The sequence below is a fragment of the Lasiosphaeria miniovina genome (genome assembly GCF_030549165.1).
Source record: "Lasiosphaeria miniovina strain SMH2392-1A chromosome Unknown B0T26scaffold_2, whole genome shotgun sequence".
Taxonomy (NCBI): Eukaryota; Fungi; Ascomycota; class Sordariomycetes; order Sordariales; family Lasiosphaeriaceae; genus Lasiosphaeria; species Lasiosphaeria miniovina.
The window spans coordinates 3,717,204-3,732,398 of NW_026848221.1; the positions used below are offsets into that span (position 1 = coordinate 3,717,204).

Consider the following 15,195-nt stretch of genomic DNA (forward strand, 5'->3'; position numbering starts at 1 on the left):
GAATAATATGGATGCAGTCTAGTTTCGTTTATCTACCTATGGACCCAATCTAGTTATCTGCAGCTCAAAGATCTAATGACGGGCGTCGGCGGCCACCTGCAGTAACTCCTGGAATCCGGCAAACACCCGTCCATATCGAGACAAGCCGTGAAATCTCGATTCGTGTCGCAACGCCATAATAATTAGTGTTCATCATCTGTATCAATTGCCTCATCGTCATGGTTGTTTTCCGATGTCAGACCTTCGGCTCGGGGCTCTCGGGGTAGTGTCTCTGGGTAGACCTTCTGGATTATTTCATCGATCAACTTTTGGCGCGCCGAATTAGCAGTTGAATTAATTGTGGCCTTCTTTTGCTGTTTGCGTAGCCTTGCCCGAAAACCCATGCCCATGAGGTGGGGAACCCGCATGATTCCCGGATCGCCGCCAACGAAACGCTCAGGACACTTCAACTCTTGATGGCCAGTCTTGTTGCACATTATACATGGCTGAGTTGGGCATTTCAGTTCCCTATGGCCTGCTCCCTTGCATAACCGACAAATGACCTGGCTCATACATGTCTTGGTGGCATGGCCCTCTGCGTTGCAATAGACACAGAATTTGCATTTTTTGAGCGTGTGACCACGTTGCTGACAGTTCTCACATAGCTCGGGAGGTTTCTTGCAATATATGCCACTGTGTCCTTTTCCACCACACATATAGCAGACGATGTTTGTAGGGCACCGATAATGGAAGTGTCCTTTTTCACCGCAAGCATGGCAGGTGATATTTGCGCGGCGGCACCGGTCCTTGTCGTGTCCGATACTCTGGCATATCGAGCAGCGAATGGGCGGTATCTTTTGGTAGGCTGGTGTCGTATGAGCTAACTCCAAACGTTTCTCGTGCTTGATTGGTATCGTATGAATTGACTCCAAACGCTCCTCATCCTTGATTGGCATCGTATGAGCTGACTCCAAACGCTCTCGTCCTTGATTGGTATCATATGAATTGACCCCAAACGCTCCTCATCCTTGATTGATATTGTATGAGCTGACTCCAAACGAGTCTCATCTTTGACGGTAACGGCGCATTCCTCGAGGCAGTGGCCACTCTCATCGGGACTGTCACGGAATGATTTGTCGTCTCTAGCTTCGGCGACTGAATCTCCAGCATTCGGATGGGTGGTGATTGGGACAGTGATCCAAATCTCAACGGATCGAGTCTCCTAGGGAGAAGGTGAGCATTGGTCCTGACTTGGATAGGTTCAATTGAGGAAAGTACTCTGCACTTACGTTGATTCTAGCAACAGCTAGGGCTGCCGAAGGATTATCAGGTCCGTCACTGGGAGTTCCCAAGACGTTGCACTGAGTAAACTCCATTCTGGAAAAAAGTCAGCGATGTCCGAAAAAGGTTAAATTAACGAACAAGGCGTCTTAATTTTCCTTTTCTGTGCGGAGCTGTAGAGGTGACTTAGGTAGACGCCTCGTTCCGAAGGTTTTGTGTTAGGGGTCAATTGCGGTAGAGGAAGGCGCGAAGTAGGAGGAATGTGTGGGCTCGGTAAAGGGAATGCCAGATGCCTGAAAAGCCTTTACATGGTAAGGTATATTGTGTGATAGGACGAGAGCGCTTTTGGGTTCTGCACTAGGGCCTCCGGCCGCTTCCTCCAACCTTGGCGAAAATCCTCGAGGCAAGCCGCAAGGCAGTCTAGCGTCTTCAGCGAAGAGATTGTATAAGAAAATAGGAAACTTACTTTTCTTGAATGCATTAACGAACCAAAGGCTGTGGCGCCAATGTCAAAAGCCGTGTTGAGTGAAGGAACGCATTAAATGGTGCGAGGTGGAAATGGGTGGTTTTTTTGTTCCGCGAAGTTGTTTTTGGAATGGTCTGACCATGGGTTGGGTTGTTAGGTGGCTGATTTTTTTGAGGCAGGAGCTTGTTTAGGAAGGGGTTGTTTTTGATGTGGGAACAATGGGTCGTAGTTCTGTGTAACGTGGTGCACACATCCTTTATAGCCTCACCCGATCTCTAAAAATCGCCTCCGGGGTCCTTGCCAGCTGCTGGCAGTTGAGATACTCAGGACTTATTTTCAGCCAGTAAAATCGTGAAATACTATCTAACCGCGCCGCGCATGCGCTTCTATGTGCCGCCCGGGCTAACAAGGTTTGAAGCCTTGAAAACGCGTTTGCCGTAGTGTTTTCCATTTTGACGATTTCTTCGTTGCCGAGTGAGTGCCTCAAAATAAGGGCAACTTGCAAATGGCAACTCTGAGGCCCTAATTTGTACTCAAATCAGCCAAAAGTCATGGCCGGGCGCCCAGTTGCCTGAGTAATCCGTTAAATCCTGATTTGTTGACATGTTAATACACTTCCTTGGTGTTGAGTCCATAAATCTACCTAGCCTATACAAACTTGAAGCCACCGGCATGTTGAGAGTGTAAATAGTGTAATTTTTACTTTGCCAGGCTTCCTTGGCACCCTGTATGCCGTTGGGTGGCTGCCAGGAAATACGGCATTTTACCATGCAAAAAGCGGTCCCTGCGTTCGCAGCTGCCAATGACCCCCAGGGGGTAAGCCGATTTTTAGATGGGGTACCCAGATTAAAGCTTTTGATTATAGCCTCACCCGATCTGGACGGATACCCAGGGTGGTGGTGACTGACGTGCCCGAGTCCGGGGCAGTTTAAGAACATGCCTAGGTCTGTTCGAGGCGCGCGAGTGCCCAGCATAGCTGGACATCCCCCTCGCCATCATGATCCCGCCGGCAAGGAAGGCAGGCTTGATAATATGGAGCTGAAAGTAAGCCGACTGGTATTCAAGACCCGGATTCTGAAGCAGCTTTGGTTAGCGAAATGGAGATCAAAATGCTAAAGGGCTCTGGGAATGGAAAATAGTGAAGGTTTTTCTAAAGCCCGCGTGGGTATTTCGGACCACGGCGCCGAAAAGGACTGGGAGGAAGTGAAGAAGTTGGAAAATTTGTGGCGCGGAAAGACAGAAATCTTGAAATGAATCTTGAAGTGACGCACTTCGGGGAGTTTGTGCATTGGATTTCAGATGTTATACAGAACGAGGGCAAGAGGGGTGTTGTGTGAAGGGAAGGTGTTGTGTGAGGGAGAGGTGTTGTGTGAGGGAGAGGTGTTGTGTGAAGGAGAGGTTTTGTGAAGAAGGAACGGAGAAGAGGTGCTGTGCAAAACTCGCAGGAAGGGTGCTGAACGAGACTCTATATTAAGTACCTCCGCTGCCTTGAACGCACGTAACGCAGGATGCCTCCAGCCGATGACGAGGGTGGAGCAGTGCCTGATTTTGAGTTCACAAACGAAGTGAAAAGAAGGCGATGGAATAAAGCAGAAAGATGCTAGATTCAAAGTAGGGACGGCCGTGGCTCAAACACGTCTGGGTAAATTGGAACTTGCCAGGCGTGTTTTCGTTGAAGAGAAATGAAAGTCGGGCCATCGAGCCAGAAGCCGTCGTCGTGCGGCGCCGGAGAGTGGTGATGTGTTGGTGGAAAAGAACTCTGATCAAGGATCATGGTGATGTATTACCTCAGTGCCTGGTGTCAGGCTGTGGGCACCTCCTGGTGTCAATCAAGTGATGAGGTTAGCTGGAACAGCCTGGGCCCTGGAGGTAGTAATTAATTAAGGTGTTAAGGTATCATTGTCATCGCAGCCTGGCCAAGGTGGATGGATGCCTTTCATCTTACAAGCTGCCTGGCTCGGCTTGGTCTTAACGACAAATCCGCAATGGCTTCCTCTGCCGCGCGTGTGCTCGTCTGGGACTTATACTTTGAGCATCCCCAAGAAGTGGTATGTGGATTTAGGATATCGATTCGCAAAAAAAGAGATTCGAGGCGCGTGGATTGCTGGCCAACGCAGGGTCGCCTCATCGAAACCACGGCCCCGAGCAGTGACCTCTGGACGCCCGCCGTGCTACTCTGTGGACAAGATGCCGGGTTTGCCTCAGAACATGCTCAAAAGGCTCTGGGTGATTTTGTGCACCGGGATGGTGTTTTCTGCGATGATTTCACCTCGGCAGTCATCTTACAGTCAAGACAAGGCATAGACATTACTACCGTCGCTACCCGACTCGCCAAAGGCGGCCGTTTTCAAGGAGTCTACACAAGCGAGCCGGTCCTCACGCATGATCCTCTCCCCCAGGGACCCAACTTCATCCACAGCAAGTCCATCCATCAGGCTTAGAAGCTCTATGAAGACGACCTCAACGCGTTTATTGTCCCTACCATTACCGACGACGTGGCCAATCCAACTGGGCAAGCCGCTTTTAGATTTTGCTCATATCGCACCCCGTACTAATCCGACGTTCCGATCAATTTCTCCGTACTCCAAGTATTTTCACAGTATAGCACTTTCAAGAGCGTCGCCGCCGTGCCCAGTCGACTTCACGCCACCCCGAGTAAAGAAAAGCCGCTGGCTGGCGCTCGCGTCAGTATTTAGGACAACTTCGACTTGAAGGGAATCCGAACCACGATAATAAACAGAGCCTTTAACGAGCTATATCCACCGCGTACGTCCTCTACAGACTACGCTACTAAGCTCCCGCAACTGGGTGCTGTCATTATAGGAATGACCAAGATGTCTGCCTTTACATCTGCAGAAGAGCTAACTAACCAGTGGGTTAACTACTACTACCCCTTCAACCCAAGGGGCGACATGTATCAGAATCCGTCGTGTAGTTCTGCTGACGCTGGCGCTTCGCTTGCAGGGTTTTCCTAGCTCGACCATTCCGTCGGGAGTGACAGTGAGTTTTTCATTATCCCAGTTACCATGGTCATTCTACTTAACCTCTCAAAGCATCCGGTAGTATACGTCTCCCTGTCGCTTTTAACCATCTTTTCGGCCTTAGGACTTCGTATGATATTGCCTCACGACAAGACATCGTCCTGAGCTACAAGTACGTATGCCCAATTGATTCACAGTGTCGTATTGGATTTAATTAATGCTTTGGACAGTGAGTTTGACACAGTTAGAACGCTACACAGAAGCCTGAAGGATGCCAAACAGCTCATCAACGCAACCTTGGACGTTCCTGACTCGTCTCAGGTGAGTAACTCGCTAGTCCATATGTCTTCATATCTAACATTTCAAGTTCCCTACACGCCTACTCTATCCTCTGGACTTTTTTCCACAGGCGGACGCTAATCAAGAAGCCATGACTGAGGCATTCATCACCATAGTAGAGAAGTTTCTCGGTATCAAGCAAACCACCATCAGTATTACTAACACGTGGACATCCAATCCTCCCGAGGAAGCTGGAGAGAAACGCTACTGGAGAGAAAACGCTACTGGAGTATCTCGAAATGGTACTTAACGAGCATACTCTATAATTTTGACTACCACAAGCTGACTTGAGCAGAGAGCAGTATAGCCAATGTATTACGATACATACCGTACCTTCGATGACTTCCGAAAAGACTGCCTTAACAAGTTTGGGAGGCTGCCGTATGTGGGACCATATATACGGAAGCGATGGTGAGCGTCCAATCGAATGGCGAGGGCGGAGTCCATACTACCGAACTAATCTTTACTTAGGGGTATCGCTATTCCGTTTACCAAAGAAGAGCGCGCCCAGGGCGTAGCCGAGATGAAGGTCTTCCGAACTTGGGTTGGGAATAACATCATAGGGCCAGATAAGGACACCGTGACCAATGCAGTGATGGTCATGCCGTTTGGCTCTGCGGTGCCGAAATACCGCGACGACGCAAACAAGTAGGTGCTGCTCGCGGTTACCACTCAGACATTTTCCTAACTACGAAAAGGCTCTCTAGCATTGTGAGATCATCGGTTTTCTACTTGCCAGCGGTCCTCCAGTTGCCAACGCTCATAATACTCAGTAAGTCACCGCACTCGCCCTTCAAGGCGTACGGTTTCGCTCACATTCTACTTTCAGTTGGACAAAAATCGTACGACTCGCGGATCAGCGGTTTGAAAGAGTACCTGCCAATCGTGAGTAGTTTCATGGGCGCGAAAGGTAGCGATGTGCTGCTTCTCAATCTGGCCGAAGGGGCGCTTAAAGATGCGAATTGGTAGACAGAAGTCAAGACAGGTCGTACAGCTTTAGTGATTGGCGATAATGTGCGGAATGTCTTGCAGGAGCATGTCTAATGGCCGACTAGAATTGCGCGAAAATTGAGAAATGACTTCTTTCTAATTAGTCGTGTCATTGGGATCTCGCAGATATGCAAAATCTCATCCCAAGTTTTACCTTTCTACCTACCACCTTACCATATTCCGAGAATTCTCAAATTAGTCACATCACACGCACGACGATGAGAAAGACAGCCCTCAAGGCCCAAAGTTACAAACCAAACTTAATTGACTAACGGGATTAATTGCCGTGGCTCCCGAGGTACGGCGGTCCTGAGTTATCCACAATTAGGAACAACAATAACAGGAAGAACGGGATGATAGTATAGTGGTCAGGATTTCTCGATGTGGTTGTGTACCAGCATCCGAGAGGACCTAGGTTCGATTCCTGGTTATCCCAGTTTTTTGGCCTCCCGATCCGCTCTTGATAATCGTGAGCCTCACTGTCAAGCTTGGGTGCTTACTTTTGTCTGTTTGAGAGGCTTGTTGATGCAGCAAGCTAACATAAAATACATACCTTTGACCTGTCTACTGTCTCGCCACAACCCTGCAACGATGCATTATTTATCTGAAATAGATGTCCTCTTGTTTGGCACGCTTACCCCTGGAGCTACGCAGTTTAGTTTGTGGCAAGAAACCTTCCCGGACATGTAATAAACATTGCGCACTGAGAAGTAAATAACCAACTGATATTGTCCTCCTCTCCTAGTATATAATCTATTTTATTATCCGAGAACACACATGGGCTGATTGGTAATATCATAAAGCCCAGAAATAATGAAGATGAAGCCGGGATATCATACCATTCGTGAGCGGGGAATCATTTGCCAACCACTACACACCACACCCACACAGACACAAGTATACATACATACAACAAAACTAACCAGTCCGACGCCAAGAGAAAAAAAGGTTATTGCCTGTCAAAGGCGGACAGATACCACCAGGATACGGCATCCTACCTTTACGCTTTAAATGCGGACTTTACGGGAGCGCCTAGAACTCGCCATCCCCTCTGTCACCAAGGACTGTAGCTGTCCAGAGACCAACCAAGCCCCACCAGCTCACCTTCCAGCCACGCCAGAGGCCGTCCAGCCCCTGTCCTTGCCGGTAGACAGTCTCGGAAATCGTGGGCTTGCCCCTCTTAGCCGGCGGCACCCTGGCCCGCGAGACTGGCGAAGGGACGGGCCGCGACCCTTCTTCGTTTGTGATTGTGTACATGGTGCCGAACAGGCCGTTGTAAGACCCAAGAGGAACGATGGCTTCTAGCTGCTCCCCACCAACTCTCCTCCCCTTGCTGGGTTGCGAGACTTCGAAAGCTTGGACGTACTGGGGTGAACTAAGCACGGCTACCTGCCCTCGCCGAAGCACGGTTTCTAGCGGTAGCTTGAAGAAGAGGGCAGCGGTCGAAGAGCAGAATTTTCCGATCGAGAACGCCGTCGGCGACTGTTCTTTCTCAACCATGAAGTAACTCCTCAGAGCAAGGGGCGTCGAAAGTGTGAGGACTGGATGGACAAGAGAGTGTAGAATAGTAGGAATGACGAGGCCTGAAGAGCAGAAATAGGACGGGAGGTTTCGAAGGGCAGATAGGCTCCGCCGAGAGCCTCGTGCCGTGGATGTGATAATGAGACTGCATCAGGTTAGTGCTAGCATTCAAGGTTGGGCAGGAGTCCTTACCGAGTGCGAACGAGATCCAAGGGGGCGAGAACCAGACCCGTCATGACAGCTGCCGTGGCGGCAACGCAGAGTGAGGCCCATGGATACGGAGATGCAACGTCGACCAGCCGATCCAAGTCGTTCTTCCAACCCAGGTCTGGTACGTTGAAGAGGGCGCTGAGGAGACTCCGGGACCAGTTCTCAAGCAGCGATTGCAGGACATGGTAAACAAAGGTTGCGTTGGTTCCTTTCCATACGCCCCAGGCGCCTTCCTTTTGCCAAAGTTGCCCAATCACCTCCAACACTGAGTCAGGCGTGCGAATAACTAGGTGGTGCGCTGGAATGGGCTTGGGGGGAAACCGTGGTGACGGCAGTGGGCTCGGCTGCTGCGGTCTTTGTTGAGAGCGACGGAGGGACGGCGACGGCGTACTTGGGTGGTGATGGTGGTGGCTTGCGCCAAAATATGCGAGCTCGTCGAGGTCGGAATCGGAGTCTGAACCTTCGGTCTAGTGGGGAGCGTCAGCCACCGCCGGCTTCTACGGAGGACCGAGGGCGGGGGGTCGAGAGGGTTTCACATACCTCGTAATGAACGGGAATCTGCTGGCTAGGACGCCGCTGCCTTATCTCTTCTGGAGCTGGCGTCACGGGCAGCCCTGCGGCAGCTAGACTTCCTAAATCGTCCTGAGACCTTACTTGCATAATGGTTTTGGCCACCTCGAAGGGCTGCGCCATCAGGGTCGACGTGTACTTCCACAACAGCTCGTCCAAAAATTCCTTGACCGTCTGCACGACCGACGGCGAAGGCTCGGCGAGGAACTCCTTGTAGTCAATGTCGGAGAACATGTCGCGTGCCTTGGACGCGTACATGCCCGAGGCATTGCCCTGCGCAAAGGCATTCGGTCCGGGGGTAGGTAGCGGCTCGGGCGGCTCCCCAATCGTCGGCGGAATGTAGTATGGTCGGAGGGGGTTGACCCCGTCGCCGTGGTGCGCCATGGTTGCTTGCTGGTTATGTGTGCGGGATCATGGCCCGTAAGGTAAGGCGAGTGTTGAAACGCGGCCCTCACAAATCGGTGGCGGACTGAGTTTGTATCTTTGCATGTGCGGCGCGAATGACGAGATGAGGTGAAATCTCTCGGCGATAAGGAGAGCCAAGGCCTGTCGCCAAGCAAGCACAGGCATTAAACTTTTGGCGTTCGGCTTGCCAATTGCATAAGCGGGGCGCGATAAGCCGCCGCCTCAAGCAGCTTTGCAGGGGTAAATTTTCATATCGGAGCTCTGTCCCAGCGATTCGGGCATCAAGATTCGCCCGAGCTTGCAATTGGCGGCCGCACTGAGTGGCTTGTGACAGGTTTGTCTTCTTGCAGGCAAACCAACATGTTCTGAGCCTTTTGAGCGGGGGTTTCCATTTGCTTTGACGGTGATTGCGCAGCTTTCGTGGACGTCCTTAGCCAGCGTGCAAATATTTCCCGGGGCGGTCGGTTTCGTTACCTCTTCGTCGCGCCTGGGTTTCCCCTCCACTCTCTACCACCTACGGGACGGTCCTTGCTCCCTCACTCGAAATTGTCGCGCGAATCCTCGACAGCCCTTGCCACCACTCCCTCCTCCGCAACGAAACTTTGGTCGCCTTCCTCCTCCCGAGACACTGAGCCAGAATGATGCCCCGGCCGCGGTTAGCCCAGGGCCTTCGCAGCCTGAGACTTGTTCCGAGGCTGCCGTCTGGCTGCATTGCACAGCAGCAGGCACGGTGCAACAGTCGACTCAGCGCCGCGCCGCGCCTGGCCATTCCGGGCTGCTCTCCACGACTTGCAACTAGCCGCGACTCCAGGCTGTCTCTGCGATTCCAGCCGCGACTGTTTTCCACGTCATCCGCACTTTCCCACGGCCATGTGGATCCTCCAAAGCCAGGCGAAGAGTAGGTCACCGCAGGCAATCCGTCACTCAAGTTCCGCCCTGCTGACGGTCCCAGGCTATACGTTACGTTCATCGATAAGGAGGGCCTCGAATACAAACTTGCCGTGTCCAAGGGTGACAACCTGTTGGATATCGCCCAGGCCCATGATCTGGAAATGGAGGGCGCGTGTGGCGGCTCGTGTGCCTGTTCCACATGCCATGTCATTGTGACAGACGAGGAGTTCTTCGACAAGATACCCGCGGCCGACGACGACGAGAACGACATGCTCGACCTGGCGTTTGGGCTTACCGAGACGAGCCGCCTGGGCTGCCAGGTCGTCATGACGCCCGAGCTAGATGGCCTGCGGGTCAAGCTGCCCTCCATGACGAGGAACCTGCAAGAAAGCGATTTCAAGTGAGAGCCTGCTGTGATTTTCCTGGGACTGGCGTTACATGAATTCGAAACATTCAGGGGCAGGGAGATGATGCATAGATACCAGCAAAAGCATTGGATGGGATTGCGGGCTTTTCAGCGCACGCCCTGCGTTTTATTCTTTTGGATTATAGAAGGGGCATCATATGGGGCCCATGACCCAGCTCACGATGAGCCACTGTACATACATTTATATGGATTGCCCGGGAGGCGCGCCCGAAAGGGGGCTGTGTATATCACCAAAGACTCTGCTCTGATAGCAGCGGTAACATCTGCCGATACAACCGTGACAGCTCAAGTGCCCTTTGTAAGAGTCTTCTCGATCGTTAAACTAAAATCCTTCATGCTTCCTCTAGTCCTCCCTTCTTGAGACCCCCGCCTCCGCTGGCAATCAAGTCCAGGAAGCCCTTTTTGCTCATCTCGGTGATCTTCTCCTCTTTCCGCTTCACGCCCACAATACCCTCGCCTCTTATTACGCGCTGCGCGTCGGCCGCCTTGACCTGGGCCGCGCGCACGGCGTTGAACAACTTGACCACACCGCGCTGGGCGACCTTGCGGAGCCGGCGCTCCGTCGCCATGATCTCGGCCGTGGTGTCGGCGCCCTCCTCGACCACATCCTCGACCTCGCCCGTGGTAAAGTTGAGCGTGCGCGTCGTGCTCGCGATCAGCACGTTGCGCACGCGACCCTTCTCCATGGCCAGGCGCTTCTGCTCGCGCAGCCGCTTGCGCGCCTTGGTCTCGAGCGCAGAGTCGACCAGCTGCCGCGCCGCGACCGCCGACTCGGCGCTGCGCGCCACGATCGGGTCCGCCCGCCGCGATACCGGCAGCTTGCTCGACAGCATCTTGCTGATAGACGTCGCGAACGCCTCGGGGTTGTTGCGCTTCGACTTGGAGTTGGGCTTAGACGACCGGCTGGTGTCGGACCCGAAGACGGAGCCCTCCCCGTCGTCGGAGCCGTCATCGTCGCCCGACGAGTCGCCGCCCGAGTCTGGGGCGTCTTTGGCGACGAATTTGGGCTGCTTTGGTTTTGTGTGTTTCGCTGCCGCCCTTTTTATCCGCGGCGATTTGCTGTCCGACTGGTTCTCGGCATCGCTACCCTCGGAATCCTCCCCAGAGGAGCCGCCGTCGTCCACCTCAATGTTGTCGAGGTCTGCATCGTCCGAGTCGAATAGATTGTCTGGGATTGGCCCGCCGTCCTCGTTGTCGTCGCTGTCGTTATCGTCGCCGTCTTCACCCTCGGAACTGCTGCTGTGGTACGCTGCTGCCTGCCTCTGCTTCTTTGTCGGCCGAGCCCCGCCCTTACCGCCTTTCGGGCCGTCGCCGCTGAATGAGCGCTTCTTGAATGTTGTGCCTGCCATTGTGTTGTGTGCTGCAGTTTTGCTGGAAGGCAAAAAGGTCCGAGTCGTGGTTCCTAGTGTTGGGAAATCAGACAGGCCGATGCTTTCCTAGAAATTTTTGGCGGTGGGGGCCGGCAGGATTGATGCCCCTCACGACTTGCCGAGCTAACCTGACGCTGCCACCGCCCCTGCCCTGCTAAATGCTAATCATCATGGACCAGAACAAGATCTCCTTTGAAATAGAACTCCAGCCCCAATTACATGATATCGTCTTCTTCTAAGGTCAATATTGATGAGTGCTTGATTTCTCTGCCTGATAAGGCAGTAATTAGATTGTAAGCATTGATTGCTAATAATTAAAGCCACGATTATCTCGGAAGTTGCAGCCTGCCAGTCTCTCCTATTACATCTCGATATATTTCCCAATAATTAGGTACATATCATATGATAAACCAAAAATGCTGCTTTCTTCTCTTTTCAACTCGCATATAACCGAAAGGGCCAAAGCAGCAACCGCCATACCCAAAATCCCCACCACGGGCTCAATCAGGTCCCGCCCCAGAAGTAGGGACTGGCGCGCCGGCCCTGGTAGATTTCGTCGCGTCTGCGCTGGTAACGGAGGCCGACAAGGTCGCGACAAAGTCGCAACCGATGTCTGGTTTGTCGATCTCGCCTGGGAAGATGACAGTAACGTTACAGTTGAAGATGGAGATATTTGATCAAGAGTAAAAGCGGTGGTAATCGATTCAAGCTCGGTGCTGCTGCTGCTGCTGCCTGTGCTAGAGGCTGAGGACGTCGTCGTGCTCGTCCGGGGTATGGAGTCAATGCCCTGAGACGGCGTCATGACAAGCTGGGTACCCAATCCTCGCATCTACCCACGGAGGTCTCGCCGAATTGACTCCAATCGTTTCCGCAGTTTGACGTGCCCGACGGCATGAGACGGTGTCGACAGTGTCTTGGTAGCTGCTCCAGTCCTCGGGGTATCTGCCGTTTTCGCACATGCAACTGAAGCAGTATGTGTAGCTCTGGAAGGCATTATCGTAGCCCTCGTTGTTGGAGGCGCATGTGTTGGTTTTGGCCTTTCCTCCGCACAAGGCGCCGCAGACGTCCATCTGGTCGCTGCACATATGGTCGCCCATGATACCCATGGTACCGACAGAAATGTTTTCTATGGGCCATTTGATAATTGCGGGCCTGACACAGCTTGACCGTTGAGCTGCTGCTAAAGACACTAGCGCCACGATAGCAAAGACGGCGATCTTGTTTGAAATCATAATGGCAATGAGAGACTGTAACGAACGACAAGGGTGAATTAATTAGATATCAGCTTGTCTGGCGACTAGACGGGCGCTGAACGGCCAGTCACTGACCCCGAAAAACAACCAGGTAGTGAAAGAGGGAGAAAATAACAGGAGCAAAGGAAGCCTTTGTACAAGACTGAAAATGGCACTTTATTTTTATCTGTGCTATGTTATTTCGCGCGCTTTAGAATCTTTGCTAGCGAAAATGGGCGAGCACGGAGAGTAGCCCCTATTGGTCACCGTGGTTACACCGTGGTTGTATCAAATGAAATAGGATCCAATGCGCTGTGCCGGAGAATGGATCCTAAAGAAATAAAAGCTCCGCCTTTGGGGCTCTGGTTCCAATGCTGCTAAGACAACAACGCGGGTCGGGGAACCGAAAGCATCCCTCTCTCTCTCTCTCTCTTTTTTTCTCTCTCTCATCGAACGTCGCATTTTCACAATCCGAGCGCACCCATCATTATCGTAGCTCTCTTAATTAACAGGCTTGTGTAGCCGCAGCTAACAAGGCTAACATGCTCTACAGGTCCTCGCCTCCAGCTCGTCGATATATTTACATTTGCCATTTTTGGCCGGCTCTAACGATTTGTTTTGCTCTCATGAACCATCTCTGCTGCTCTGGAAAATCTCCGCAAAGAGGGGTCCCACCGACTCCCCTTGAGAGGGTTTACTGAGTGTGTGAAATCATAACAAGACACGTAGCTAAGATTAAATGGACCCCGTAGGTAATGGTATATTTATATTCATGTAGATGGATATCTAATTCAGCCAGAGTGAAGCTTTGCGAAACCGGATGCAAAGTGGCAAATCCAGCAAGAATTATTGCCACACCGAATGAGAAAGAGTGTCCATGTCCGGAATATCGGTGAGTACGACAGGCCAATCAACAACGTGTTGGTTCAGTCTGGCCCAGCTGAAGCGCTAGTCCGAAGCCACGAAAACGAACCTGGCAATTGATCGTCTGTACACTTTGAGTACGTAGGTACTTATTCCTCCCGGGCTTGCCCTTTCCCCCGGAGCCTTGGCTCGAGTTTCATCTGGCACCGTCAACATCTCCTCCACCGGCATTCGTCGCTATTATTGTTAATTATTGCACCACATCTTCATCCTTGCACGGCAGACGCCATCATGTTGCTCCAAAAACACGCCAAGCTCGCTTTGGCGGGCATCTCGAGCTTGCTCGTTGCCCGCTCGAGTAGCCAAAAGGTCCCCACAGACCCGTCATTCGACTGCTCAAACCCCAACTTCCAGGCCATCTACACGGCCTGCTCGGCCGGCGACTACACCAAGTGCTGCGGCGTCGGTACCCAGTGCTGCGCCGGGGGGTGCTGCGATCTGCTGTCGGTCTGTGTCGGAGTAGGCACGAGCCAAGAGACGTGCTGCGACTACAGCGACGTCACGTACTGCGGGACGGGGAAGGTGAGTTTCCTTCTCTCCATGCAACACATAATTGCCCTAGACTTGGCAACGTCTAGGACTAAATGAATTAGGTACTAATAAGATCTACACTAGGCCCCTCGCCCTAGCGTCATCTGCACGGGTTCCAGCGGCCTCTCCTCGTACAACTGCCCGCCCGGATCGACGTGCAACATCCATAACGACTCGTGCTATGTCCCGGAGGGTGGATCGTCGCCCTCGCCGAAGCCTCTGCCGCCTGTGCCATCGTCCACGATAGCTCCCACGCTGCCGGATCCTACTCCAGCCACGACTCGCCGTCCCACTCCTACGTCCGTAGCGTCGTCGGACGACAGCGATGCGACGCCCAGCAGCAGTGCGAAGGCCGGTGGCGGCGCGGGCGCAGGTACAGGCGGTTCAGGTGCTGGGACGACGGGGCCTGTGGGCTCGCCGGGCTCGGGGCCAAGTGTTTCCGTGTCAGTTCTGACTGTGTCGGCATCTGCGTCCAGCAGCCCACGCCCGTCGTCCGCTGCTTCGGATCGGATTGTCAGTCTCTTCCTCGGCGGGTGCCTGGCGGGGATTGCCGTGTTGGCTGCTTTGCTGTGAGGGCTCCAGGCCTACATAATAGTTTATGAAGTTGCCACTGGCGTTTCTTCAGCCGGCACATTTTCTTCGGTGCCGTGTGTCCATTGGCAATCAGCGGCTTGTATTTTCCCTCCGGGAGTTAGGAATTAAGACATGTATCCACCCGCCCACTTTGAATGCACTTTTAATTCATTGGGCCAAGCGTGGGCTACTTGGACATTTTAAGCCACAACACCTTACCTGAGTTAATTAATTAGTACCACTATCACGGACAGTAATTATATAGTGATAAAAGCCGAGAAAAGATTGTTCTAAACAACCTAAAGCATAATACCAAGACCATTACCTAATCCTAAGATCATGGCCCAGTCGTAAGACCATTGCCCAATCATAAGACCATCGGCCCACTGCGGATCGCTATGAAGATCCTCCTGGTATCATTGGTGGTTCTTTCCACCATTGGACTCACCCGCTTGCTCGCGACGACACCTCGACAAGCGCCAACCTAACCGGAATTATTAATGAA

General features: G+C 52.6%; 8 protein-coding genes and 1 non-coding gene across 9 annotated transcripts; 5 read left to right on the forward strand and 4 right to left on the reverse strand.

Annotated features, from left to right (window-relative positions):
- Window positions 1-36: 36 nt before the first annotated feature.
- On the reverse strand, window positions 37-1,348 carry B0T26DRAFT_146630 (uncharacterized protein). The gene is made up of 2 exons (XM_060433435.1): window positions 1,269-1,348; window positions 37-1,201 (listed from the first exon to the last, which is right to left on the reverse strand). Exon 2 carries the CDS (start codon window positions 933-935, stop codon window positions 183-185), a length of 753 nt encoding a protein of 250 aa, XP_060300679.1. The 5' UTR covers window positions 936-1,201; window positions 1,269-1,348; the 3' UTR covers window positions 37-182.
- Window positions 1,349-3,711: 2,363 nt separating this feature from the next.
- B0T26DRAFT_672443 (uncharacterized protein) lies at window positions 3,712-4,167 on the forward strand (the record flags this gene model as incomplete). The annotated part of the gene is made up of 2 exons (XM_060439450.1): window positions 3,712-3,774; window positions 3,844-4,167. The coding sequence occupies 2 exons, from the start codon at window positions 3,712-3,714 to the stop codon at window positions 4,165-4,167; spliced, it is 387 nt and encodes a 128-aa protein (XP_060300680.1).
- A 1,402-nt stretch (window positions 4,168-5,569) lies between these two features.
- On the forward strand, window positions 5,570-6,015 carry B0T26DRAFT_748124 (uncharacterized protein; the record flags this gene model as incomplete). The annotated part of the gene is made up of 3 exons (XM_060444926.1): window positions 5,570-5,694; window positions 5,754-5,818; window positions 5,876-6,015. 3 exons carry the CDS (start codon window positions 5,570-5,572, stop codon window positions 6,013-6,015), a joined length of 330 nt encoding a protein of 109 aa, XP_060300681.1.
- A 371-nt stretch (window positions 6,016-6,386) lies between these two features.
- On the forward strand, window positions 6,387-6,472 carry B0T26DRAFT_t51. The gene has a single exon. It is a non-coding gene; the product is annotated as a tRNA-His (tRNA).
- Window positions 6,473-6,748: 276 nt separating this feature from the next.
- On the reverse strand, window positions 6,749-8,921 carry B0T26DRAFT_822501 (mitochondrial carrier domain-containing protein). The gene is made up of 3 exons (XM_060447418.1): window positions 8,308-8,921; window positions 7,750-8,234; window positions 6,749-7,702 (listed from the first exon to the last, which is right to left on the reverse strand). The coding sequence occupies exons 1-3, from the start codon at window positions 8,719-8,721 to the stop codon at window positions 7,069-7,071; spliced, it is 1,533 nt and encodes a 510-aa protein (XP_060300682.1). The 5' UTR covers window positions 8,722-8,921; the 3' UTR covers window positions 6,749-7,068.
- Window positions 8,922-9,380: 459 nt separating this feature from the next.
- On the forward strand, window positions 9,381-10,037 carry B0T26DRAFT_748126 (2Fe-2S ferredoxin-type domain-containing protein; the record flags this gene model as incomplete). Its single annotated transcript, XM_060444927.1, has 2 exons — window positions 9,381-9,640; window positions 9,695-10,037. The coding sequence occupies 2 exons, from the start codon at window positions 9,381-9,383 to the stop codon at window positions 10,035-10,037; spliced, it is 603 nt and encodes a 200-aa protein (XP_060300683.1).
- A 355-nt stretch (window positions 10,038-10,392) lies between these two features.
- Window positions 10,393-11,409, reverse strand: B0T26DRAFT_637573 (Rrp15p-domain-containing protein; the record flags this gene model as incomplete). Its single annotated transcript, XM_060436941.1, has 1 exon — window positions 10,393-11,409. One exon carries the CDS (start codon window positions 11,407-11,409, stop codon window positions 10,393-10,395), a length of 1,017 nt encoding a protein of 338 aa, XP_060300684.1.
- A 525-nt stretch (window positions 11,410-11,934) lies between these two features.
- B0T26DRAFT_672448 (uncharacterized protein) lies at window positions 11,935-12,536 on the reverse strand (the record flags this gene model as incomplete). Its single annotated transcript, XM_060439451.1, has 2 exons — window positions 11,935-12,061; window positions 12,268-12,536. 2 exons carry the CDS (start codon window positions 12,534-12,536, stop codon window positions 11,935-11,937), a joined length of 396 nt encoding a protein of 131 aa, XP_060300685.1.
- A 1,116-nt stretch (window positions 12,537-13,652) lies between these two features.
- Window positions 13,653-14,969, forward strand: B0T26DRAFT_869019 (uncharacterized protein). Its single transcript, XM_060447883.1, has 2 exons — window positions 13,653-14,108; window positions 14,202-14,969. Exons 1-2 carry the CDS (start codon window positions 13,818-13,820, stop codon window positions 14,688-14,690), a joined length of 780 nt encoding a protein of 259 aa, XP_060300686.1. The 5' UTR covers window positions 13,653-13,817; the 3' UTR covers window positions 14,691-14,969.
- Window positions 14,970-15,195: the final 226 nt, after the last annotated feature.

Bases quoted from the DNA above. Each gene is read 5' to 3' on its own strand.
- B0T26DRAFT_869019 (XM_060447883.1), top strand. From the start codon at position 13,818: ATGTTGCTCCAAAAACACGCCAAGCTCGCTTTGGCGGGCATCTCGAGC. The intron at 14,109-14,201 runs GTGAGTTTCCTT...GATCTACACTAG, and splicing joins CGTACTGCGGGACGGGGAAG to GCCCCTCGCCCTAGCGTCAT.
- B0T26DRAFT_146630 (XM_060433435.1), bottom strand. From the start codon at position 935: ATGCCAATCAAGGATGAGGAGCGTTTGGAGTCAATTCATACGATACCA.
- B0T26DRAFT_822501 (XM_060447418.1), bottom strand. From the start codon at position 8,721: ATGGCGCACCACGGCGACGGGGTCAACCCCCTCCGACCATACTACATT. The intron at 8,235-8,307 runs GTATGTGAAACC...GCTCCCCACTAG, and splicing joins AGATTCCCGTTCATTACGAG to ACCGAAGGTTCAGACTCCGA. The intron at 7,703-7,749 runs GTAAGGACTCCT...AACCTGATGCAG, and splicing joins TTGGATCTCGTTCGCACTCG to TCTCATTATCACATCCACGG.